This window comes from Alligator mississippiensis, chromosome 1, assembly GCF_030867095.1.
Source record: "Alligator mississippiensis isolate rAllMis1 chromosome 1, rAllMis1, whole genome shotgun sequence".
Lineage (NCBI taxonomy): Eukaryota > Metazoa > Chordata > Crocodylia > Alligatoridae > Alligator > Alligator mississippiensis.
Window position 1 is genome coordinate 310,100,336 of NC_081824.1, and position 26,837 is coordinate 310,127,172.

At 51.1% G+C, this 26,837-nt stretch overlaps 1 protein-coding gene across 11 annotated transcripts in view; it reads left to right on the forward strand.

Moving 5' to 3' along the window:
• Positions 1-26,837, forward strand: part of DMD (dystrophin) — a 2,172,325-nt gene that overhangs the window by 1,501,144 nt on the left and 644,344 nt on the right. For all 11 annotated transcript variants that reach the window (XM_059720821.1, XM_059720816.1, XM_059720817.1 and 8 more), the window contains one exon: positions 7,170-7,334. In XM_059720821.1, the coding sequence (XP_059576804.1) occupies positions 7,170-7,334 (165 nt within the window). The remainder of the gene's footprint in view (positions 1-7,169; positions 7,335-26,837) is intronic.

Below are 26,837 nucleotides of genomic sequence, written 5' to 3' on the forward strand. Positions count from 1 at the left end.
GTTCTGCTTCCTGTAGATTGCTACAGGTATTGCATTTGGTTTCAACCACAAGTTGGAGAACCTGCTTTACCATATTTCTTTCAAATGATGTGCACTCCAGTTTTTAGCATCTGTTTATTGGGGAAATGGTTTGTGTTGTCTGAGAGAAAATAAAGTATTTCAGGAAAACTAAACTGGTTATATGAAAATTTAGAGTATTGAGAGAGTTTGCATCTAGACTATATTACTGCAAGATGTAGCTGAAAAAAAACAAAACAAAACAAAATCTAAATCAAATTACTCTTCATCAAATGGATTTGTAATGTAACTCTGGCCCCTTCCTTGTGTGTGTGTGTGTGAGTGAGAGAGACAAAGAGCGAGAGAGTGGGGTTTTTTTATGTTTTAAACCTTTATTATCCAAAATGAAAAACAAATAGTGCAAGTAGAAGGGTGTGTAGCCCTCCCAGAGACCAAGCATGAAACTCTTGTCAGCAACAAAAAAAATACCATGTCACCAAAGACATGGAAACAGCCTCCCCCATATCCCACAAGGAGGATCAGCTGTCAGTCTTCCACCTCGCAGAGGACCCCCTCGATGGCCTACTGTGATACAAATTGGTCCACATTTTGTTGCACATTCAAATGCGACATGTGCCCAGAGCAGGAAGTAGAAGAGTTGGCAGGTGTCATTGGAGCTGGCCCCTATGAGCCAGTTTCTATAGCTTTCCAGAATTGCCATGTTGGCCTGGCCCAGCAGGAATTGGCCAGAAAGATCACATGCCCCTTGGCCAGTTGGTATGGGAAGAAAAGATATACAGAGTCCTAGAGAAGTTCAAGTCCAGAATACCAAAGAGTTCTGAGGGCAGCAAAGAGTGGCTGCGATTGGGGTAGGTCCAAGAAAATGTGGAAGAAAGTCCTCCACTGCCTCCTTGCAGAAAGGGCAGGCCACTGACACCACTGGGTTTAAGTAGTGGACAGAGCGAGAGACAGAGGGAAAGCAAAGGAAAGAGCAGATACTTTAATCCATAATATTGTGTCAAATGATACCAAAGATTTTGTTTAGAAATTGCTTTCTCTATATTGAAAATTAATTAGGTTAAAACCAAAGAATATGTAATTCTCATCATGTTTCTTGAACCTTTTTTCCTTTTCTTTACATTTATGACGTACTTGTTATGATTCCATAACTATTAGGGAGGGGAAACACTAAAACAGGTTGCATAGGGAGATGTTTAAGAAGAGGTGAGACAAATATCTGTTGCAGATGTTATAAATATAGATATAGTTGATCCAACATTGGTATAAGGAATGGTTCTTTGAGGTCCATTCCAGTCCTTTATTTCTTCAATGACTTCTTACATTAATACTAGCATGAAATTATGTGTATTAATGACAGTCATATTTGTCATGAGATATAAAACTTGATTTCCAATTCTTTTTTTGAGGGGTGGTAGGAGGTTTTAAAATCAATATTGAAAGAATAACTGTCTGGAAAAAAAATTAATCAGGTCTTCAGAAGACTGACTTGTTACCTTTTAAAACTTGGAGTATGTTAAAATCAAAATGTATATCTTGTTGGTGGAAATTTAAACAGCGCAAAAAATGTCTGACATAATTAAGTTCGGTTTACCAAAACATTTAGATTTGGAATTTGAAATGAATTACAGAAGTTGGCTCAGGTAGTGGGTGTATCTACATGTGTAGATACATATCTATCCCAAATCTAAACTATGTTAATATAGACTTAATAGTAAGATTTCACATCAGTAATTGAAAGATAAATGATTGTTACAAAATAAGGAAATTCTGAGTTAAGGTTCCTGGGGTGGATTCAGGGAGGGGTACACTTATGAATTTGCACCCCACTTCAATTCTTCCTTCATCCAAAGTTTAAAATCACCTAGTGCTAGTAGCATTTCTAGTCAGGCAGCAGTCAGTTGACTTAATGGCTTATTGTAATCTGTCACATGCTTTCTAAACTCTTCATACAATAATAGAAAATTAGGGTTGGAAGGGACCTCAGGAGATCATGTAGTCCAATCCTCTGCTCAGAGCAGGACCAGCCCCAACTAGATCATTCCAGCCAGGGCCTTGTAAAGTCAGGCCTTAAAAACCTCCAAGGAGGGAGATTCCACCTCCTCTCTAGGTAACCCATTCCAGTGCTTCACTAGTGAGAGTTATTTTAATATCCAACCTAAAATTCTCTTGCTGCAACTTGAGACAGTTGCTCCTTCTTCTTTCATTTGTCACCATTGAGAACACTTTAGGGGGCATGTGAAGTCCTGACTACAGTGGACTCCATTTCCCAACATCCCCTGCCTGTGTCACTGTGGCTGATTTCTGTGGAGATCCTAGGACCAGCGGGGCTGTGACTGCACAAGGCCAGGGTTTCCATGGAGACCAGCCCAAGCAGTGCTGGCAGGGTGTGCAGCTGGGCAAGGAGCTGCTCTGGACCTGGGGCTATGATCTTGTATCTGTGACAGCACAGGTCAGAGCTGGGAAGAGCTATGATCTGCTGCTTGCACACCCCGGGCAGGGGCAGATCATGGGTTTGCTCTGGCCCTGGAGTAGTTCCCCACACTCAGCCACGTGCCCTGTCAGTTCTGCTTGGTCTGGTCTCCATGAAAAGCCTGGCCCCACTCTGTCAAGGCCTCCCTGCTCCTGTGGTCTCCATGGAAACAGCCCCCAGCCACATGGGCAGGGGCTGCTGGGAAATGGAGTCTAGCCGCTGTCTGGATCCACCATTTTGCCTGCCCCATCCTCTTTGTAACTACTCTCCAGGTACTTGAAGGCTACTATCAGCCCCACTTCAGTCTTCTCTTCTGCAGACTAAATAATCCCAGTTCCCTCAGTCTTTCCTCAGAAGTCATGTGCCCCAGCCCCCAAACCATTTTAAATGCCTTCCCACTGGACTCTGTCCAACTTGTCTACATCCTTTCTGTTGTGGAAGGGCCTAAAACTGGACACAATACTCCAGATGTAGCCTCACCAATGCAGAATAGAGGGGAACTTTTCTGTAGAGCTGCATCTTAGCCAGTAGGTCCCAAGCCTGTAGCAATGAGTGGAATTCTTCTGTCCTAAGTGCAGGACTTTGCATGTGTCCTTGTTGAACCTCAGGTTCATTCCACAGGTGTTGATGACCCTCTCTTCTGTTTAATGGTCTTGATGTTTGACCAATCAAGCTATTCTTCTTTTCTGCAGTTCTGGTATCTATTAGCTACTCCTAATACCGAAGCTCCTATTTCACACACCTCATTTTGATTAAGTTATATTTGTTTTTGCTTCAATCTTAAACCGAATAATACAACTGTAGGCCCATAGCATGCTAGGCATCTTAGTAAAGCTTCTAGTTTGTTTGTTTGTTGTTTAACTGGAGAAAAAAATCTGTGTTGTTTTATATGTGATAATACATTTCATAGAATCATCTGCACCCCTCCTTTTCAAAATTCTAGATCCACCCATGAATGGTTCGATAGGGGAAAACCATAAATATATTTGATATGTAGAAGGTTTGTAGCCCCCAATGATTTTTTTTTTCCTTTCCTTTTTACTATTTACCTTTCTACTTCTTCTACCTGCCATCCATCCAAATAGACAATCTGGATCTCCACTGTAATGGGTTCTGTTCCAGGTAACCATTGTCTTTTATAACTTAAGCCACAGCATATCTTTTGCAGTCCATATTCCTTGCATTTAATTTTGCCAAATACTGTGGGAAGCCTTTGAGCTGAACAATCAGCAAGGGAATCCAGCAGGTTTCACTTTTTATAATAGTATTGAGTGGGCTTTATAACAAATATGGGTGTTGGAGAAAGAAAGGAAGAAAGATGGGAAAGATCTGGCATAAACACAGTTAATTGACTAATGACAGTGGGAGCAAGACGAAAAGGTGACTCAAATCTACAGACAAAATAATGTAGAAATTGATTTTGGAATTAATGGAGCAAAAGGGGAAAATATTAAAATATGTGGATAAAAATCTACATTTTAAATTAAGGGTATTCATTCACATTTTGCTGTATTAAAAACTTCACAGTATGTATTTGTGTGTGTTGAAGCATCTTAGTGCAGATAGGAATGTGGGAAAATGTTCAGCTATATAAAATTAACTCCAAAATGATATCATATTTTAATAAGTCTTATGAAAATGTGGGTCAGTTTATATAAAATTACGATCTTCCACTGTTTTCCAATTGAGAGCTTAAATCTTTTAAATTATTCAGCTACTAAGCTGCCAATTAATCTAACTTAATTAACTGAAGAACTAGAGTGCTAAATTTCAGATGTACCACGTTTTCAGATGAATGCTTTAACACAGGGCTGTCTAATTTCTATGTCTTGGGAGGCACATCAACAGGGGCTGCATCTCACAGGCCACACCAATGACACCATGAGGATGCTCCCCGTACCCGCTGCTATGCCAGGCAACCCCCTCCCCACACTTCTGCATGATTTATCCCCATCCCCGCCCAGTTGTGCTGCATGCTCATATGGGTACCATTCTCCCCCATGTAACCCAGTCCTCCCAGGGTGCAACCCCAGACTCACCTTCATGTTACCCACTCTACTAAACTTCCCTACTCCTTGGGCTGAAGGCAGGAAGCAGCAGCTGGTGAAGGGACAGGAAAGCCTGGAAAACAATGTGGGGGGAGGGGGAGCAGCAGTTTGGTAAGACTCTAGGAGCTGCACATAACTCTTCATGGGCCACCTGTTGGAAAGCCCTTTTTTAACATTGTGACCAAAACTGCATTGGTTCTTTGATGCTGAAGTCTGAGTATTTTTCTTAAAAAGAATAATTCATACTCTTTGTCTCTTCCCTTTATTTTCATACAAACAAACAAACAGATTTTCCTCCAACTATTTGTCACTTTTTACATATTTCCTACATATATGTGTGTAGTGTATAGTGTGTGTGTGTGTATGTGTGTGTAAATACATATCTCATATCTATGCTACAATAATTAACCCAGGATTAAACTTCCTTGTAAAATGTAGCTTCTTTTGATTTAGTTAATCTGCCCTATGAACAGTCGGTTTGTTTCATCAGATTATCTTTGTTGTATGAATGTTTCCGGTCCCAATAACTTACTCTTAGGCTCTTTATAATCTTTGTGTATACATAACGGTATATGTAGGCATTCAAAGTTGAATATATCTAGAAATGTAAGTAATTATGTTTTCTCCTTCACAAAATAAAATTCAAATGAATGTCTGTGTTCTTGTTAATGCACTCACTTCAATACCTTTGATAAATATGTATCTGAAATTAGATAAATGTAGGATTTAAACATTCAGGAATAGGATTAGATTTATATGGCACACGTTTTCCTGTGATTGCCTGTTTACTTTCAACAGTAATATCTTGAAGAATATGTTTATGTTACTATTAAAGCTGCTAAGCATTGCAGTTTAACATTCAAAAGTTGCATAAAAGATTAACCTAATGTTGTTTAAAATTAGGCCAAGGTCTTCACAGATATTGAATTAACACATAAAAGAAATTAATGCATTTTTAATTTTAACTTCACATCAAGGGTAGACTTTACTAGGAGTGGGAGAGATTTTGTTATACTTAAGATCAAGAGGATACTGAAAGTGATTACACTTACTGGTTGGGATGCATGAGTATGAGAAGGAAAACCAGTAACTTTAAATGTGTTGGTGAAACAAAAGTATAAATAACAAACATCTTCACAATTTTTGTATAATAAACTGCATATCAGTGAGCAGATCTACATGAGATGGGGACTGCACAGTAGCTAAAAAATACTGCACAGTAGCACATCACAGCACAGACAGTGCTGATATGCTACTGTGCAGTATTATTAGGCTACTGCGCAGCAGCATCAGCTAAAAAATATTTGCCAGCACTACTGTGCAGTAACTCCAGTTACTGCACATTTATTTAGTACTTGCTAATACAAGTACTAAATAAATGTGTAGTAACAACTGTGTAATACTGTCTCATGTAGATTCATACACTGTAAATCTTTAATTCATCTTAAACAGTGTTTTCAAACTGAATGTGGTTTGGAGAAACAAAGAAAAAGTTATATATCCTGAGAGAACCATTTTCCTCTTACTTCCTCAGCTCTGTTTACATAGAAACCTTCATTGTTTTTTTTTTTTTTTTTGGTTCCTGATGGATTTCGATTTATTGTCTTCTGTAAATGGCATCATTGGGGATTAGTAGGTAGTATGCATCAGTAATATTTTGTAGTCAGGCAGTATGATAGACTTGCTTCCATCAATATAGTGTAACTCCAAGGGGAATTAAGGTTTAACTGTGTTTATCAGAGATTTCCCATATTTCCTGGCTTTTAAAAAGGCCTTTTAGTAAAAGCCTGTTTTAAAAGACAATGGCCACAGGGAAGACTGATTTCTTAAACTGAAAAGCTATCCAAAAAACTACTTGTGCCTGAGTTTAATAATGATTAATTGCCATCTTCATTTAGCACAACATAAGCATGAATTGATATAAAGGATACTGAAATTAAGAAAAGTGTCATTGTTTCTTTTCTTATACCACAAGTCATTAAACTATGGCAGCTAGCTATGGCTTGCTTTTTTTCCAATTTACTTCCGTCTTCACTTCAAATGTGTACAAACTGTTGATTTCTACAGTCCCACCCAAAAGCTGCAATAATAAAATAATAAAATCAATAATTAAACAATTAAATACCAGCTATTGGGAATGGGAGAATCAGATTAATGTCTAATTCTACCTAAGACTTTCTTAAATACCAATCAAGTTTGAAACTACACTTGAAGCACAAATAGTTGCATATATTAGCTGATTTTTTTCTTTCTCAACTGTTGCTGCACTTCACTTCAGAACCCTGACCAGAAACAAGTGGTATTAAACATTTTGTAAGAAAACATGTTCTTTAAAAATATTTTCTTTTTCAAGAAATTGAAATAGTCTGGGTAGCTTCTGGATGTAAGGGCCATTGAAACATTTTCATATTGTTATTCTTAAAATAACATTTTCTGTTGAAACAGTCTTATTTATTGAGAAAACATGGATCTGTCTAATTGTTAACATATGACATAGATCTGTTTCTATTCCCTCTTCCCCAGCACTGATTACATTTTTATTTCTGCTGTTTTAACAGTAATGCATTTCTTGTTATATATCTCCACACAATTTTTTTTACAAAACAAACTTAACGTTTTTTTCTATTTTTAAGGTATCCAAAGATCTTCCAGAAAAACAAAAAGAAATAGAAGATCTACTAAATAATTTGACCCAATTTGAACAACAGTTAAGTCAGCTGGCATTGTGGGTAACTCCTGTTAAGGATCAACTGGAACTGTATAACCAAGTGGGCCAACCAGCAGCTTTTGATATTAAGGTAATGTTTTCTTTTTCTTGTTTCATTCATGCTTTGGTTCTTCCTTTCTTAACTGACTTTTCACAGAAAAACAAATTCTAAAACAAAAATATGTTGTTACTATATCTCTCTCTTTCATTCATAAATAACAAAATATTTCTTGCAAGACTCTTGCTGTGATTCTAACAATGTCACATTTAGCATTCTCCACTCGGTTGTGAAAGAATTAATTCTTAATTATCCCTTTCTACTTTAGAATGGAAATTAGAATATGACCATGTACTTGTATGTTTGCCAGGTCAATGTTCAGATCTTTCGTTGTACAATTACCATTAAAAATAGAGATCTGTACAGTAAGTTCAGAACCCCCCTCACTCACAGAATTCTGATACTGTAAATTAAGTCAAATACAATCCTGTATGTTCTTTCACCACTACATATTTCTTAATGACATTGAGGATTAAAATGAAGCATTTCAAGGATGAAATATAAAACAATGGGAGCTTTGTGTTTCAGTGTTCTATGCTTATTGCTTATCATAGACACATAGAAAACTAGGGTTGGGAGGGACCTCAAGAGATCATCTAGTCCAGCCCCCTGCTTAAAGCAGGACCATCACCAACTAGATCATTCCAGCCAGGACTTTGTCAAGCCAGGCCTTAAAAACCTCCAATGATGGAGATTCCACCACCTCTGTAGGTAACCTGTTCCAGTGCATTACTACACTCATGAGAGAGTTTTTTCCTAATACCTAACCTAAACTTCCTTTGCTGCAACTTGAGACCATTGCTCCTTCTTCTGTCATCTGCCACCACAGAGAACAGTGTGGTTCCCTCCTCTTTGAAACCACCCTTCAGGTATTTGAAGGCTGCTATTAAATCCCCTCTCAGCCTTCTCTTCTCCAGACTAAATAAGCCCAGTTCCCTTAGCCTCTCCTGAGAGGTCATGTGTCCCAGCACCCTAACCATTTTTGGTCCCCCCTGCTGGACTCTCCAATTTTTCTACACCCTTTCTGTTGTGGGGGGCTAAAACACAACACTGTACTCCAGGTGTGGCCTTCCCAGTGCTGAATAGAGGGAAAGAATCACTTCTCTCTCTCAATCTGCTAGCAGCACATCTACTAATGGAGCCCAGTATGCCATCAGCCTTCTTCACAACAAAGGCACGGTGCTGGCTCCTATCCTGTCCACTGTAACCCCTAGGTCCTTTTCTGGAAAGCTGCTGCTTAGCAAGTCTTTCCCCAGCTTGTACCAGTGCATGGGATTGTTTCATCCAGACTGCAGGGCTTTCTACTTGTCCTTTTTGAAACTTATAAGATTTATTTTGGTCCAATCCTCCAATTTGTCTAGGTCTCTCTGAATTTTATCCCTATCTTCCAATTTATCTACTGTTTCCCGCAGCTTAATGTCATCTCTAGACTTGCTGAGGGTGCAATCCATGCCATCTGTTAGGTCCTTGATGAAGAGATCAGCAGTCAAAACTGACCGCTGGGGCACTCTACTTGAATACCAGCTGCCACCTATACATTGAACCATTGATTACTACTTTCTGAGCCCAATGATTCAGCCAGTTTTCAGCAGTCAGGTTGGTTGGGCATGACTTGCCCTTGGTGAATCCATGCTGACTGCTCCTGATCACCTTCTCCTCCAAGTGCTTAGAAGTGGATTCCTTGAGAGCCTGCTTCATGATTTTTCTGGGGACTGAGGTGAGGCTGACTAGTCTATAGTTCCCCAGATCCTCCTCCTTCCCTTTCTTAAAGGGGTACATGCCTAGCATTTCTAAATAGTCTCTAATATATTCTTTGTCCACTGTTGGCTGCTTACCTCCTCCTCAAAATGTGCTGCCAGTTGCAAAAGTCTGGGAGCTGAGCTTGCCTGTGAAAACTGAGGTGAAGAAGACATTGAGTACTTTAGCCTTTTCTGCATCCTCTGTCACTAGATTGCCTCCGCCATTTAATAAGGGACCTACATTTTTACCTGATCTTCCTGTTATTGCTCACAAATTTTGTAGACGCCCTTCTTGTTACCCTTCAAATCCCTTGCTAGCTGCAACTCCCGTTGCACTTTGGTCTTCCTGACTTCATCTCTGCATGCCAGAGCAATGTTCTTATACTCCAAGTTTCCACTTTTTATGTTTCCTTTTGTGGTTTAGCTCATTGAAGAGTTCCTTGCTAAGCCAAGCTGATCTTCTGCTGAACCTGCTAGTCTTCCTGCACATCTGGGTAGTTCATTCCTGTCCTCTCAGTAAGATTTCTTTAATATACAGCCAGCTCTTCTGGACTCCTTTCCCCTTCCGACTGTTTTCCCTGGGCATCCTCCTCATCAGTTGCCTGAGTGAGTCAACGTCTGCTTTTCTGAAGTTGAAGGTCCTTACTTTGCTGCTCTCCTTCCTTCCTTCCTTCCTTCCTTCCTTCCTTCCTTCCTTCCGCTTTGGACGCTTCGGACCAGGCTCGCTTGGAGCTGCGTGGGGCGATCCCGAGCGTAAGACTCCCCGGCTTCCTATCTCTTTTCTTGCTTCACTCCTACCTCTCTAAAGGTCTCTAGCCTCTGTTTATTTCGCTTTCTGACTCTTTTCTTGCTTTTTTGCAGCTTTTACCCCCACTTTTCTCTCCTCTCTCTTCCCTCCCCCTCTGCTTCCGGTTTCTTTGTCTGTGAGACGCTTCTCGCAGCCTTCTCTTTTACTGTCTCTTTCCCTTTCTTTCTCTTTTTTCTGTCTGCTTGTTACGGGGAGTTACCTTTTCCATTAGCCTGCCTTCCAGAGGTGCTCTTAATTAACCCTCCATCCCCCCCCTCACCCCTTAGTTTTCCTTTTCTTTTTTCTTTTTTTCGCTGTTTTAACCCCCCCCCCTCCTTCCCCTGCCGCTTTTTCCCCCCCCACCCTCCTCCCCCTTTGTGGGGAGGTCTCTATTATCATTTGCCGCTTGAGGGGTGCTTTTTTTCTTTTTCCCCCCCTCTTTTTTTGTTCTATCCACGCTTTTTTTTTTTCACCCCCCAAATCCCTCCCTCCCTTTCAGTGGCTTATCTTCACTTTCTGTTTTGGCTGCATTCCCGGGAGCTTGGCCTTGAGCTCCTGTGTTTAAGTTTTCTTTTCGTTCCCTTAGTTTTGTTTTTGCTTTGCAGTTTAACCCTGTCCTAGTGAGGATGGCTGCTCCTACACCTGGCAGTTGGCATGAGGATGTCTCTCGGGACCTCCCGCTGACGCATGGCCTGAGGGTTCATGCCCCTCTCCATGTGGGGCTTGAGGTTTGCATGGAGGCTCTGGCTGCGCTCCTGGGATGGCGTACCATCCGCTATGCGGGTCGTGTGAACACGGTCCCGATGATTTATTTGAGCACGCCTGCCTTGGTTGACAGGGTGTGTGCTGAGGGCCTAGACATTGCGGGCATCCACTACCCTGTCACGCCCCTAGAGACTCAGGCAGTGAGGGTGGTGATCTCTAACATCCCACCACATGTTTCTGATCGGGAGCTGGCCAGGGGACTCGAGGCCTATGGAGTTCTTACGAGTCCTTTTCGCCGGCTGCCGATGGGAAGCAAGGACCCTCAGCGGAAGCACGTCCTGTCTTTTCAGAGGCAGGTCTTTATGCTCCTCAAGGAGGGCCCCCAGTCTCTACCTCGCTCCCTGAGCTTCACGCTCGAGGGTCGGAGGTATATTATCTATTTGTCTGTGGGAGAGACTACGTGTTTTAAGTGCGGCGGCTCCTCCCACCTGGCTGCTCAGTGCCCTCAGGGCAAGGCGGCCGGACCATCGCTACCTGCGGCAGAGCCGAGAGACGGCGTGTCGACTTCTGGGACACGCGGAAGGCCCAGGGAGGCAGGGAGCTCTTCCTCCCAGCGTCCTTCCACCCCTACTCCATCTCAGGGGACGGGGGGCTCTGGTGTGAAACCATCGTCCAGTGGAGAGGCTGGTGCTACTACCCAGGCCCCGCTGCCGCCTCCCCCGTCTGTGGCGCCCCCTGCACTCAGTGCGGGGGCCCCCCGGCTGGGGGGGCAGGGCAGTCTGGCCCATCCCCAGCACAGGGGCAGCTGCCCACTACCAGCAAGAAGAAGAAGAAGGAGGACAAAGAGAGGAAGATGAAGGGGGCCTCTCAGGATGCCCTACCCTCCTCGGCCAGTGCCGAGGGACCCCCCACTAGAGAGCCTGGCCCCGCTCTGGCTGCCATACCACCCACCCCGTTGGATGTAGCCGTCGGCAGGGCAGACTTAGCGGAGGGGGAGGGGGCTTCAGGGGTCCCTCTCCCCTCGCCTGTCCCCCAGCCTCCGGAGTCGGGTGGCGGCGGGGATGGTGGCGAATGCCTCTCTTCTGGTGGCCTGGCCTTGGGGGTGGCGGGAGAGTCTGCTACCCCCTTGGTCATGCCCCAGCCTGGTGGATTAGATGGAGAAGTTGACGAGATGGAGGTCCAGCTCACTGAGTCTCGCAAGAGGCATCGTGAGTGGGATGGCCTCTCTCCCCCCAGGAAGACAGGGAATGCCCTCGTGGAGCCGGTCCTTGACTCGGACGATGAGAGGCGGCTGATGTGTCTAGACATCGAGGGTGTCAATGCCGCGGTTGCGGACGAGCTCCCGCCGGGGGTGCGGACTCGACGCTCTTCCTTAGGCAACATCCACCCCAAGCTGGCGGAGCCCCCCTGGGTCCCTCCAGACTATGGGGGACTCCTGTCCTTCTTGAAGTTAACTAAGGGGCAGAGGAACGTAGCAGGACGCATCACTCAGTGGTGCACAGACCCCAAAGTGTTTGTTAAGGGTGCCAGGGCAGCTGCCAAGCTCATGCAGCAGGATCTGGGCACACGCCAGATGGCTTACCATTTGGAGAAGCTTGCCCAGAGGGTGAGAGTTGAGTGGGACTTGGGCGGGTCCCTCGACTAGAGTAGGGCACAGTAGGCCTTCCTTGACCTGTCTGTACTGCCTTGCTCTGCTCTTGGGTGCTTGTTCTTCCACCCGTACCTTGCTGTGCTCTTCCTCTCCCACACCCACATCCATGGCAGCCACAATCATTGGCACCTTCAACATCAACGGCTGTCGAGACTCGGTGAAGCGCGAAGCCGTCCTGGAGCTCCTGCGACAGAAGAGGCTGGCCGTCGCCTTCCTTCAAGAGACACACTCTGACAGGTTCAACCAGGCGGCCTGGCGGGCTGCCTGGCGAGGACAGGTGTTCCTGAGCCATGGCACCAACCTTAGCGCTGGGGTCGCGACTCTCTTATCACCACAGCTGCAGCTTGACGCGGCGGTGCCGCGGGAGGTCATCCCCGGCCGCCTGCTGACCGTCCGCGTCACCCTCGCACAACACCGCCTGCTGCTCATCAACGTCTACGCGCCTTCCGATGGTCAGGAGAGGGTCGTTTTCTTCGAGACCTTGGCTGCCCTCCTGCGCGACGCTAGCGAGGATGATGACCTGCTCCTCCTCGGTGGGGATTTCAACTGCACCACTGCCCTGCGCCTCGACCGCACAGGGCCTGAGCCCCACCTACCCTCCACTCGCAAGCTGCAATCTGCCTTGGAGGGGGCAGACCTCGTGGACATCTGGCGAGCCCTGCATCCTGATGCGCGCCAGTACACCTGGGCCAGGATGGGTGCCGGTGGTGTCACCATGGCTCGCCTCGACCGCCTTTATGTCACCAGGCACCACCTGCCACTCCTGCGCAGCAGCTGCATCGCTCCCTCGGGTCTGTCAGGTGAACTGAGCCTGCCGGGGAGAGCCTGTGCACGGGCACCTTATTGGTGTTTCAACATCAGCCTGCTTCAGGACTCCTATTTCCGGGACTGCTTTGCCCACTTCTGGAGGAGCTGGGAGGCTGCGAGATCGAGCCACTCCTCCTGGAAGCTGTGGTGGGACGTGGGCAAGGTACAGATCCGAGCCTTTTGCCAGCAGTACACCCAGCTGGCCGCGAACGAGACGCGCCGACGTATCCGGGAGTTGGAGGAGGACGTGGCGGAGCTCGAGGCTGCTCTGCTGGCCGCTGGCAGCGACGCGGCACTGAGCGAGAGCCTCCGGTTCCGCAGGAGATGTCTGCGCGACCTGGCGGAGAGCGCGGCCCGCGGCGCGAGGATCCGCGCCCGTTGCCAGGAACTGGCGGAAACTGACGCCCCGACCCGCTTCTTTTTCAACCTGGAGCGGCGGAGGGCAGCGAGCAAAGTCTTGGACCATCTCAAGACTCCTGAGGGCCGGGTCATTACAGAGCCCGGCGAAATACGCGAACATGCCGTCGCCTTCTATCGTGACCTGTTTGCGGCCGAGCCGTCGTGCCCCGAGGCCACGCGGGAACTCCACGAGGGCCTACCACGTCTCGATGCCCTGGAGGCCGGAGAGCTTGAGCGGGACTTGTCCCTGGAAGAGCTGGCGGCCGCCACGGCCGGCCTCGCCTCCGGCAAAGCCCCGGGCCTCGATGGGTTGCCTGCCGAGTTTTACAAGACCTTCTGGCCTCTCCTCGGCCCCAGCCTCCTGCGCGTTTTCCAGGAGAGCCTCGCCGACAAGGTCTTGCCGATCAGCTGCCGCCGAGCGGTGCTGACCCTGCTGCCCAAGAAGGGAGACCTGGGCTACATGAAGAACTGGCGGCCGGTCTCCCTGCTGTGCGCGGACTATAAGATCCTGGCCAAAGCGTTGGCCACCCGCCTCCGCGCGGTCATGGCCTCTCTCACCGGGCCCGAGCAGAGCTACTGCGTGCCGGGCAGGACCATTCAAGACAACCTGTTCCTGCTGCGGGACCTACTCACGGCTAGCGAGCTCTTTGGCCTCGACATCGGCCTCATCTCTCTAGACCAGGAGAAGGCCTTTGACCGGGTGGGCCACGCCTATCTCTTCCAGACTCTGGAGGCCTTTGGTTTTGGGCCCCTCTTCACCGGGGCCCTCCGGGTCTTGTACCGAGACATTTCCAGCCTGCTCAAGGTGAACGGTGTGCTGTGTGCTCCGTTCCCCGCACGCAGGGGCATTCGTCAGGGGTGTCCGCTGTCGGGCATGCTCTACTCCCTGGCCATCGAGCCGCTGCTGCACACGCTGCGGCGCCGCCTGAGTGGTGTGGCCCTGCCAGTGGCCAGCGGCCCGTCCGCTAGGCCTCGTCTCCGGCTGTCGGCATATGCGGATGATGTCACCGTCTTCCTCAACACTCAGGAAGACGTGCGGGCCCTGGCGGATTGCCAGCGTGCCTATGAGCGCGCCTCCTCCGCCCGCATCAACTGGGCCAAGAGCGATACTTTTTTGCTTGGCGCATGGACTGGCACGCTCCCCCCGGACTTGCCGGGGGGGCTCACATGGCGCCGCGAGGGCCTCAAGATCTTGGGCGTGTTCCTGGGGCCACCGGCCTTCATGGCGCGTAACTGGGACGACCTCGAGGAGGGGGTGGAGGCCCGCCTGCAGCGGTGGCGCTGGCGCCTGCCCAGCCTTTCCTACCGGGGGCGCGTCCTTGTCATCAACAACCTGGCGGCAGCGACCTTGTGGCACCGGTGCGCCGTGCTTGACCCCCCACCGGATCTCCTGGAGAGACTCCAGCGCAACCTGGTGGACTTCTTCTGGGATGGGCGCCACTGGCTCCCACGAGCCGTCCTTCACCTGCCTGTTGCCGAGGGGGGCCAGGGTCTGGTTGACCTGGCCAGCAGGGTGGCGGCCTTCCGCCTGCAGGCCCTTCAGCGACTGCTTTACAGTGAGGAGCAGCTGCCATGGCAACAACTGGCGTGCCGGTTCCTACAGAGGGTCGGCGCCCTTGGCTTTGACCGGGAGCTCTTTTTGTTGACACCCACGCTCCTGAACTGGGCGGTGCTTCCGGCCTTTTATCGCAGCGTGGTACGAGCCTGGCAGGTCGCCTTCCGCCTCCAGCCTCGAGCCCGGACACTGTGTTTCCCGCAGCTGCTGAGGGAGCCTCTGGTGCACAACTCAGCCCTGTGGGGCTCCGTGCCGAGCCTGGCCTCTGCCAGCCTCACGGCCACCCTCATCCAGACGCGTGTCCTCTGCCTGCACCATCTCCTGGACCCCGCTCGGTCAGCCTGGCTCTCGCCCGAGGTGCTGGCCGCACGGCTGGGCGTGCGCTCCATACGCACCATGGGTCATCTCCTGCGTGACATCCGCGCCGCCCTCCCGCCGGTGGCGGCGGCCGCCTTGGACGAACATCTCCGTGCGCGCCAGATCCCGCGGGCCGCGGATGCCGCGAGCGAGGCTTTCCCTTCGCTGCCGGTCACCCCGGCTGTGGCCGCGGAGTTGGCCGGTGGGCCGGGCACTCTGTTGCGGCTCCCCATGCCTCCCGATAGTGACACGGGTTGCCCCTTTGCTTCTCTATCGCGTAGAAGCTTGTATGCCTGGGTGGTCTGTGTCCGCCATGCTCAGGTGCTGGCGGGACGCCCCGATACACCGTGGCGACGGCGCCTGGGGCCACCGGCTTCCCCACCGGCCCACCCGGCGTGGCGCACATTGTATAAGCCGCCGACCGCCAAGAAGACTGGCGACCTGCAGTGGCGGTTGCTGCACGGCATCCTAGCCACTGGCACGTTTGCGTCCCACTTTGACCCAGCCGCTTCGACGGCCTGCCCCTTCTGCCCTGGGGGCGTGGAGGAGGATCTCTTTCACGCCTTCCTGGACTGTCCCCGCCTGCGGCCGCTCTTTGCCACCCTCGAGCTGCCGCTGCGGGCGCTGGGCAGGAGCCTCTCAGAGACCACCTACATATGCTCCTGCCCGTACCGGGCGGCCGAGCGGGGCGCCATCTGCCTGGCCAACTTTTTGCTGGGCCAGGCCAAGATGGCCGTCCTCAAGAGCCGCCGTAACCGGCTTGCCGGCACCGGCTCAGACGATGCCCCGCGGCTCTTTGGCCTCCTAGTGCGGGCGCGCCTCTCGCTGGAGTTTGAGCACGCTGTGCTCCGGCGGGGGGTGCCCGCCTTTGAGGCACTCTGGGCCCTTGAGGGAGCGCTGTGCCACGTGGAGGACGGCCGTCTCAAATACGCGCTCTGATGTTGTGACCGGTCTGGGCGACCGGGCGGGCGCGGTGGCGGACTGTGGCTTCCGGCTTGTGCCGTGCCCTGGGCCCTCACCAAGCTGCTGTTGTTTATTTTCTCGGGGTGAGAAGAAGAAGGGTTTTGTACGTGTACTATGGGACAGGGAAGGGTGGAATTGTTCGTTTCTCGAGGGCTATATACATAAATAGCATGTTAGACACGATGTGTATTACTGCGAAGGTGTTTGTCACGGTGTGATGTTCTGAACGTCCGGGAATGGTTTCTCTTTGGTGTGGTTTGATGGTTTTTTTGCTTTCTGTACCTGATCTTTTGTGAAATAAAGTTGTTAAAAGTCAAAGTCCTTCCTTCCTTCCTTCCTTCCTTCCGCTTTGGACGCTTCGGACCAGGCTCGCTTGGAGCTGCGTGGGGCGATCCCGAGCGTAAGACTCCCCGGCTTCCTATCTCTTTTCTTGCTTCACTCCTACCTCTCTAAAGGTCTCTAGCCTCTGTTTATTTCGCTTTCTGACTCTTTTCTTGCTTTTTTGCAGCTTTTACCCCCACTTTTCTCTCCTCTCTCTTCCCTCCCCCTCTGCTTCCGGTTTCTTTGTCTGTGAGACGCTTCTCGCAGCCTTCTCTTTTACTGTCTCTTTCCCTTTCTTTCTCTTTTTTCTGTCTGCTTGTTACGGGGAGTTACCTTTTCCATTAGCCTGCCTTCCAGAGGTGCTCTTAATTAACCCTCCATCCCCCCCCTCACCCCTTAGTTTTCCTTTTCTTTTTTCTTTTTTTCGCTGTTTTAACCCCCCCCCCCTCCTTCCCCTGCCGCTTTTTCCCCCCCCACCCTCCTCCCCCTTTGTGGGGAGGTCTCTATTATCATTTGCCGCTTGAGGGGTGCTTTTTTTCTTTTTCCCCCCCTCTTTTTTTGTTCTATCCACGCTTTTTTTTTTTCACCCCCCAAATCCCTCCCTCCCTTTCAGTGGCTTATCTTCACTTTCTGTTTTGGCTGCATTCCCGGGAGCTTGGCCTTGAGCTCCTGTGTTTAAGTTTTCTTTTCATTCCCTTAGTTGTTTTTTTTGCTTTGCAGTTTAACCCTGTCCTAGTGAGGATGGCTGCTCCTACACCTGGCAGTTGGCATGAGGATGTCTCTCGGGACCTCCCGCTGACGCATGGCCTGAGGGTTCATGCCCCTCTCCATGTGGGGCTTGAGGTTTGCATGGAGGCTCTGGCTGCGCTCCTGGGATGGCGTACCATCCGCTATGCGGGTCGTGTGAACACGGTCCCGATGATTTATTTGAGCACGCCTGCCTTGGTTGACAGGGTGTGTGCTGAGGGCCTAGACATTGCGGGCATCCACTACCCTGTCACGCCCCTAGAGACTCAGGCAGTGAGGGTGGTGATCTCTAACATCCCACCACATGTTTCTGATCGGGAGCTGGCCAGGGGACTCGAGGCCTATGGAGTTCTTACGAGTCCTTTTCGCCGGCTGCCGATGGGAAGCAAGGACCCTCAGCGGAAGCACGTCCTGTCTTTTCAGAGGCAGGTCTTTATGCTCCTCAAGGAGGGCCCCCAGTCTCTACCTCGCTCCCTGAGCTTCACGCTCGAGGGTCGGAGGTATATTATCTATTTGTCTGTGGGAGAGACTACGTGTTTTAAGTGCGGCGGCTCCTCCCACCTGGCTGCTCAGTGCCCTCAGGGCAAGGCGGCCGGACCATCGCCACCTGCGGCAGAGCCGAGAGACGGCGTGTCGACTTCTGGGACACGCGGAAGGCCCAGGGAGGCAGGGAGCTCTTCCTCCCAGCGTCCTTCCACCCCTACTCCATCTCAGGGGACGGGGGGCTCTGGTGTGAAACCATCGTCCAGTGGAGAGGCTGGTGCTACTACCCAGGCCCCGCTGCCGCCTCCCCCGTCTGTGGCGCCCCCTGCACTCAGTGCGGGGGCCCCCCGGCTGGGGGGGCAGGGCAGTCTGGCCCATCCCCAGCACAGGGGCAGCTGCCCACTACCAGCAAGAAGAAGAAGAAGGAGGACAAAGAGAGGAAGATGAAGGGGGCCTCTCAGGATGCCCTACCCTCCTCGGCCAGTGCCGAGGGACCCCCCACTAGAGAGCCTGGCCCCGCTCTGGCTGCCATACCACCCACCCCGTTGGATGTAGCCGTCGGCAGGGCAGACTTAGCGGAGGGGGAGGGGGCTTCAGGGGTCCCTCTCCCCTCGCCTGTCCCCCAGCCTCCGGAGTCGGGTGGCGGCGGGGATGGTGGCGAATGCCTCTCTTCTGGTGGCCTGGCCTTGGGGGTGGCGGGAGAGTCTGCTACCCCCTTGGTCATGCCCCAGCCTGGTGGATTAGATGGAGAAGTTGACGAGATGGAGGTCCAGCTCACTGAGTCTCGCAAGAGGCATCGTGAGTGGGATGGCCTCTCTCCCCCCAGGAAGACAGGGAATGCCCTCGTGGAGCCGGTCCTTGACTCGGACGATGAGAGGCGGCTGATGTGTCTAGACATCGAGGGTGTCAATGCCGCGGTTGCGGACGAGCTCCCGCCGGGGGTGCGGACTCGACGCTCTTCCTTAGGCAACATCCACCCCAAGCTGGCGGAGCCCCCCTGGGTCCCTCCAGACTATGGGGGACTCCTGTCCTTCTTGAAGTTAACTAAGGGGCAGAGGAACGTAGCAGGACGCATCACTCAGTGGTGCACAGACCCCAAAGTGTTTGTTAAGGGTGCCAGGGCAGCTGCCAAGCTCATGCAGCAGGATCTGGGCACACGCCAGATGGCTTACCGTTTGGAGAAGCTTGCCCAGAGGGTGAGAGTTGAGTGGGACTTGGGCGGGTCCCTCGACTAGAGTAGGGCACAGTAGGCCTTCCTTGACCTGTCTGTACTGCCTTGCTCTGCTCTTGGGTGCTTGTTCTTCCACCCGTACCTTGCTGTGCTCTTCCTCTCCCACACCCACATCCATGGCAGCCACAATCATTGGCACCTTCAACATCAACGGCTGTCGAGACTCGGTGAAGCGCGAAGCCGTCCTGGAGCTCCTGCGACAGAAGAGGCTGGCCGTCGCCTTCCTTCAAGAGACACACTCTGACAGGTTCAACCAGGCGGCCTGGCGGGCTGCCTGGCGAGGACAGGTGTTCCTGAGCCATGGCACCAACCTTAGCGCTGGGGTCGCGACTCTCTTATCACCACAGCTGCAGCTTGACGCGGCGGTGCCGCGGGAGGTCATCCCCGGCCGCCTGCTGACCGTCCGCGTCACCCTCGCACAACACCGCCTGCTGCTCATCAACGTCTACGCGCCTTCCGATGGTCAGGAGAGGGTCGTTTTCTTCGAGACCTTGGCTGCCCTCCTGCGCGACGCTAGCGAGGATGATGACCTGCTCCTCCTCGGTGGGGATTTCAACTGCACCACTGCCCTGCGCCTCGACCGCACAGGGCCTGAGCCCCACCTACCCTCCACTCGCAAGCTGCAATCTGCCTTGGAGGGGGCAGACCTCGTGGACATCTGGCGAGCCCTGCATCCTGATGCGCGCCAGTACACCTGGGCCAGGATGGGTGCCGGTGGTGTCACCATGGCTCGCCTCGACCGCCTTTATGTCACCAGGCACCACCTGCCACTCCTGCACAGCAGCTGCATCGCTCCCTCGGGTCTGTCAGGTGAACTGAGCCTGCCGGGGAGAGCCTGTGCACGGGCACCTTATTGGTGTTTCAACATCAGCCTGCTTCAGGACTCCTATTTCCGGGACTGCTTTGCCCACTTCTGGAGGAGCTGGGAGGCTGCGAGATCGAGCCACTCCTCCTGGAAGCTGTGGTGGGACGTGGGCAAGGTACAGATCCGAGCCTTTTGCCAGCAGTACACCCAGCTGGCCGCGAACGAGACGCGCCGACGTATCCGGGAGTTGGAGGAGGACGTGGCGGAGCTCGAGGCTGCTCTGCTGGCCGCTGGCAGCGACGCGGCACTGAGCGAGAGCCTCCGGTTCCGCAGGAGATGTCTGCGCGACCTGGCGGAGAGCGCGGCCCGCGGCGCGAGGATCCGCGCCCGTTGCCAGGAACTGGCGGAAACTGACGCCCCGACCCGCTTCTTTTTCAACCTGGAGCGGCGGAGGGCAGCGAGCAAAGTCTTGGACCATCTCAAGACTCCTGAGGGCCGGGTCATTACAGAGCCCGGCGAAATACGCGAACATGCCGTCGCCTTCTATCGTGACCTGTTTGCGGCCGAGCCGTCGTGCCCCGAGGCCACGCGGGAACTCCACGAGGGCCTACCACGTCTCGATGCCCTGGAGGCCGGAGAGCTTGAGCGGGACTTGTCCCTGGAAGAGCTGGCGGCCGCCACGGCCGGCCTCGCCTCCGGCAAAGCCCCGGGCCTCGATGGGTTGCCTGCCGAGTTTTACAAGACCTTCTGGCCTCTCCTCGGCCCCAGCCTCCTGCGCGTTTTCCAGGAGAGCCTCGCCGACAAGGTCTTGCCGATCAGCTGCCGCCGAGCGGTGCTGACCCTGCTGCCCAAGAAGGGAGACCTGGGCTACATGAAGAACTGGCGGCCGGTCTCCCTGCTGTGCGCGGACTATAAGATCCTGGCCAAAGCGTTGGCCACCCGCCTCCGCGCGGTCATGGCCTCTCTCACCGGGCCCGAGCAGAGCTACTGCGTGCCGGGCAGGACCATTCAAGACAACCTGTTCCTGCTGCGGGACCTACTCACGGCTAGCGAGCTCTTTGGCCTCGACATCGGCCTCATCTCTCTAGACCAGGAGAAGGCCTTTGACCGGGTGGGCCACGCCTATCTCTTCCGGACTCTGGAGGCCTTTGGTTTTGGGCCCCTCTTCACCGGGGCCCTCCGGGTCTTGTACCGAGACATTTCCAGCCTGCTCAAGGTGAACGGTGTGCTGTGTGCTCCGTTCCCCGCACGCAGGGGCATTCGTCAGGGGTGTCCGCTGTCGGGCATGCTCTACTCCCTGGCCATCGAGCCGCTGCTGCACACGCTGCGGCGCCGCCTGAGTGGTGTGGCCCTGCCAGTGGCCAGCGGCCCGTCCGCTAGGCCTCGTCTCCGGCTGTCGGCATATGCGGATGATGTCACCGTCTTCCTCAACACTCAGGAAGACGTGCGGGCCCTGGCGGATTGCCAGCGTGCCTATGAGCGCGCCTCCTCCGCCCGCATCAACTGGGCCAAGAGCGATACTTTGTTGCTTGGCGCATGGACTGGCACGCTCCCCCCGGACTTGCCGGGGGGGCTCACATGGCGCCGCGAGGGCCTCAAGATCTTGGGCGTGTTCCTGGGGCCACCGGCCTTCATGGCGCGTAACTGGGACGACCTCGAGGAGGGGGTGGAGGCCCGCCTGCAGCGGTGGCGCTGGCGCCTGCCCAGCCTTTCCTACCGGGGGCGCGTCCTTGTCATCAACAATCTGGCGGCAGCGACCTTGTGGCACCGGTGCGCCGTGCTCGACCCCCCACCGGATCTACTGGAGAGACTCCAGCGCAACCTGGTGGACTTCTTCTGGGATGGGCGTCACTGGCTCCCACGAGCCGTCCTTCACCTGCCTGTTGCCGAGGGGGGCCAGGGTCTGGTTGACCTGGCCAGCAGGGTGGCGGCCTTCCGCCTGCAGGCCCTTCAGCGACTGCTTTACAGTGAGGAGCAGCTGCCATGGCAACAACTGGCGTGCCGGTTCCTACAGAGGGTCGGCGCCCTTGGCTTTGACCGGGAGCTCTTTTTGTTGACACCCACGCTCCTGAACTGGGCGGTGCTTCCGGCCTTTTATCGCAGCGTGGTACGAGCCTGGCAGGTCGCCTTCCGCCTCCAGCCTCGAGCCCGGACACTGTGTTTCCCGCAGCTGCTGAGGGAGCCTCTGGTGCACAACTCAGCCCTGTGGGGCTCCGTGCCGAGCCTGGCCTCTGCCAGCCTCACGGCCACCCTCATCCAGACGCGTGTCCTCTGCCTGCACCATCTCCTGGACCCCGCTCGGTCAGCCTGGCTCTCGCCCGAGGTGCTGGCCGCACGGCTGGGCGTGCGCTCCATACGCACCATGGGTCATCTCCTGCGTGACATCCGCGCCGCCCTCCCGCCGGTGGCGGCGGCCGCCTTGGACGAACATCTCCGTGCGCGCCAGATCCCGCGGGCCGCGGATGCCGCGAGCGAGGCTTTCCCTTCGCTGCCGGTCACCCCGGCTGTGGCCGCGGAGTTGGCCGGTGGGCCGGGCACTCTGTTGCGGCTCCCCATGCCTCCCGATAGTGACACGGGTTGCCCCTTTGCTTCTCTATCGCGTAGAAGCTTGTATGCCTGGGTGGTCTGTGTCCGCCATGCTCAGGTGCTGGCGGGACGCCCCGATACACCGTGGCGACGGCGCCTGGGGCCACCGGCTTCCCCACCGGCCCACCCGGCGTGGCGCACATTGTATAAGCCGCCGACCGCCAAGAAGACTGGCGACCTGCAGTGGCGGTTGCTGCACGGCATCCTAGCCACTGGCACGTTTGCGTCCCACTTCGACCCAGCCGCTTCGACGGCCTGCCCCTTCTGCCCTGGGGGCGTGGAGGAGGATCTCTTTCACGCCTTCCTGGACTGTCCCCGCCTGCGGCCGCTCTTTGCCACCCTCGAGCTGCCGCTGCGGGCGCTGGGCAGGAGCCTCTCAGAGACCACCTACATATGCTCCTACCCGTACCGGGCGGCCGAGCGGGGCGCCATCTGCCTGGCCAACTTTTTGCTGGGCCAGGCCAAGATGGCCGTCCTCAAGAGCCGCCGTAACCGGCTTGCCGGCACCGGCTCAGACGATGCCCCGCGGCTCTTTGGCCTCCTAGTGCGGGCGCGCCTCTCGCTGGAGTTTGAGCACGCTGTGCTCCGGCGGGGGGTGCCCGCCTTCGAGGCACTCTGGGCCCTTGAGGGAGCGCTGTGCCACGTGGAGGACGGCCGTCTCAAATACGCGCTCTGATGTTGTGACCGGTCTGGGCGACCGGGCGGGTGCGGTGGCGGACTGTGGCTTCCGGCTTGTGCCGTGCCCTGGGCCCTCACCAGGCTGCTGTTGTTTATTTTCTCGGGGTGAGAAGTTGAAGGGTTTTGTACGTGTACTATGGGACAGGGAAGGGTGGAATTGTTCGTTTCTCGAGGGCTATATATATATATATATATATATATATATATATATATATATATATATATATATATATATATATAATAGCATGTTAGACACGATGTGTATTACTGCGAAGGTGTTTGTCACGGTGTGATGTTCTGAATGTCCTGGAATGGTTTCTCTTTGGTGTGGTTTGATGGTTTTTTTGCTTTCTGTACCTGATCTTTTGTGAAATAAAATTGTTAAAAGTCAAAAGTCCTTCCTTCCTTCAGGATACTGAATTCAGTAATCTCATGGTCACTGCTGCCCACATTGCCATCCATACTACTTGCCTCTTTAAGTCTTTTGTACTAGAATATTTGTCCAAAGTATTTATAAAACAGATATTATCAGAATTCTGCAAACTGTTATAGAGTCAAACTGTCAAAACTGATATCAGATGTACCAGTGTCTTCACCAGAACTACACCCAGTGATAAAGACTGCATGCAATTGGAAGGGTTTATGTTTAAGCCTTATTAAGATTAGATACAAATCAACATATCTAGAGCCATGTGATGTTGCCTTCTTGTCATGAAACTACTCTAGTGAGCCGATTTGAAGTCAGTGTAAATGACCTCAAGTACATGTGAATAAAGTTGAGTATGGTTCTTGATATATATTTGTGTGTAACAAAAAAAGCCTATGGTTAAACCATCCTGCTTTTTTTTAACAAAAAAAGCAGGATGGTTTAAACGGCGACAGTAAAATCTTATCCTGTTACCTGAATTAGCTTTTGTGACTCCTTTGTTCCTATGGATTTACTCTTGTTTGCTTGCCTCTTCCACCACTGCCCCCTCTTCTCTCTCCTTGTCCCTCTTTCTTCCTGCTTCCCTTGTCTTCTGTATTTTAATTTCTCTCTTGTACTCTGCCTTCTACCCGTCCTTTCACAGTATCTGCTCTAGTGAGCTTCAGCTAATGAAAGCTTGTGATATATACACACGCGCTACTTGTCTTACACTATACAGTGCAAATCTACCCTGCCTTCTACTCAGGTAACATTAGCCAGGAAAATTAGAGATTAAAAAAAAACATCCAGCAGATAATATTGCCTGTTAGAATTGCCTTTAGTCCATCCAATTCTAGATGCAGTCTGGTGATGTAGTGAACACAAACTCCCCTTCACTCTGCAAGCAGTTATGTAATACCCTCTGCCCTACCCTCTTTCCCCTCTATCCCTCCTCTCTGTTCTCTATTAGTTCTTGTATTTTGTTTTTGTTTGTTTCCACAACATTCATCTAAGCCAGGTTAGCAGGCATATTGATGGGAGTACAGGTGCATCTGTGTATTTCCTGGATTTGGTTGCTAAATTAAATTCTTCACCATAGGTGCATACATTTTGTCACAATGTGAACAATAATTATTACTTTATTGTATTATTAGGCCTCTGAATTCCTGAGTGGACTTTTCTATTAGAAAAAATGCACCATATTTACTTGATTCCAAGACAAGGTCCCCCTCCTTCCCCTATTTAACATAGGGGGTGGGGGGAAAGCCCCTCATCTTGGAATCAATATGATATGTGGGGTAAGGTGCATGCCAGGACAGGTAGCAGCCCTGGCCCTGGCCCTGCCACTGCTGGCTGCTTCCCCCCACCCCACCCCCATAGCCTCAGGCCCATTGTCTCCCCTTCCCCCTATCTCTCCACCCCATGCAGCCTCTGCCCCCCTTCTCAACCCCTTTCCCTACCCCTTCTCCTGGCTCTGGCACCAGCAGGTTCTGTCCCCACACCAGCCTGGAGCATGGCCCCAGAATAGCTCAATGGGAAGAGCAGCTCCAGCAGGGCCCTGACCAGCTCCACGTCCACTACTATCAGACCATACTAGGACCATGCACCAGGCTGGTGCAGAGATGGAGACTGACAAGACTGGAGCAAGAATAAGTGGCTGGCGTGGGAGGGCAGGGTGGCTGGGGTGGGGGCAGAGCTTCTGGTAGCAAGAGGTGTGGGGGATTAGATGGGGGAAGGGAGGGCAGAGGACTTGCAGCTCCTGGTGGTTAGAGGCAGGGTGGGCAAAGGCTGCAGGAAGAGATGGAGGAGGTGTGGGTACGAGACCCGAGACTGCAGAGGGCAGAGGCTTCAGCACACAGGCACAAGGTCTTATCCTACTAGGGACTTTTTTGTTAAATTAAAATACTTGAGTGCTGTCACCCATCTAAATGATGTTCAAAAGATTTATTTTTTGTAAATATAAAATGAAGTAGCCATAACTATATCCTGGTGGGAATTAAGTTACTAGTCTCTATATTTATGTGTTCATCACTGGTAGATAACATGAATGTATCTGGAAATCGCTTCCTTTACTCCTGATGACCTGACACATAATAGGAAAAGATATATTTAATGCATGATTAAGAGGATTTGACTGAAGTATATTAGTTTACATATGAAAGCTGTAAGTCCTATTTATGTGCTACAGAGTAAATGTGAAAACAGTATTTTTTATGAAATTTGCATCAATTTTTATATTGTTTGCCTTGTTTGTCAGCCATTTGTTTTAATTTAAAATATATTGATATGCATGTAAAGGATTCATTTTATAAGAAATGTTGGCATCAACTGTTTTTTATTCTTTCTAATGTGGATGATTCTGGCGTATAAAGCATATCAGTCTTTATTTGCATCCCTGTCTATCTTAGTGAATTCAGTTTTAAAGAGTTTAATGCAAGTCTTTGAAGCACAATGATTTATGTTTCCCCAGATTGTAATATTCTTAGTGCACTGAAAGAACCCTTTACTGAAGTTTCTGTATTATGACCTGAAGTTAAATGATGGGTTATAAGGATTACTAAAATATTTTGCATGTAAAGATGAACTTAGAAAAAGTTTTGGGAATAACCATTTTATTAGCAAGCAAAGAGAAACCTTTAACTAGTACGCTCATTACAAAACCAAAACACACCCCCACACATGCCCCGAAAATGGAACAAAAAAAATTATCAAACCTCAAAGGATAACCAAATAGCTTTCATAAGGGATAAAACCAAAAAAAAAAAAAAAAAAAAGAGGTGAAGGTAGAAAACATGAAAATATCTGTGCACCGTGATTTTGTATGAAGAAATTGACTGTAAAATAGTTTTGCAGTTCATCACCATCTGGCCACAACTGATATACAAAGTATATTATATGCTGTTGAGTAAGATTAAAGGTTGAAGTGACTGTTCCATACAGTGATTGTTTGAAGAATTCTCTGGGCCTTTAAAGCAGTTAAACATGTACTTATGTGCATAAATCCCTTGCAGTCAATGTGGAGTATAAATGACAGAGCACTTCTGTTTTTCTCCACCCTTTTCTCCCAGTCAGCCTCATTAGTATCACAAAATCAATATTTCTCTGGAATTGTTCAAAGACAATTGTGCAATAAACCACTTTTCTTATCATAAATTCATCACAAAGCCTGAATTTTTCCAATATGCCTGGTAGAAGCAACTGTAATCTAGCTAAAATAAATAAAAATAAATTGTTACACTTCTTCATGTAGTAAAATAAGCACAAAGTGTCCATGATTAGGGATCTACATAATTTATGATTTCACAGCTTTCATGGA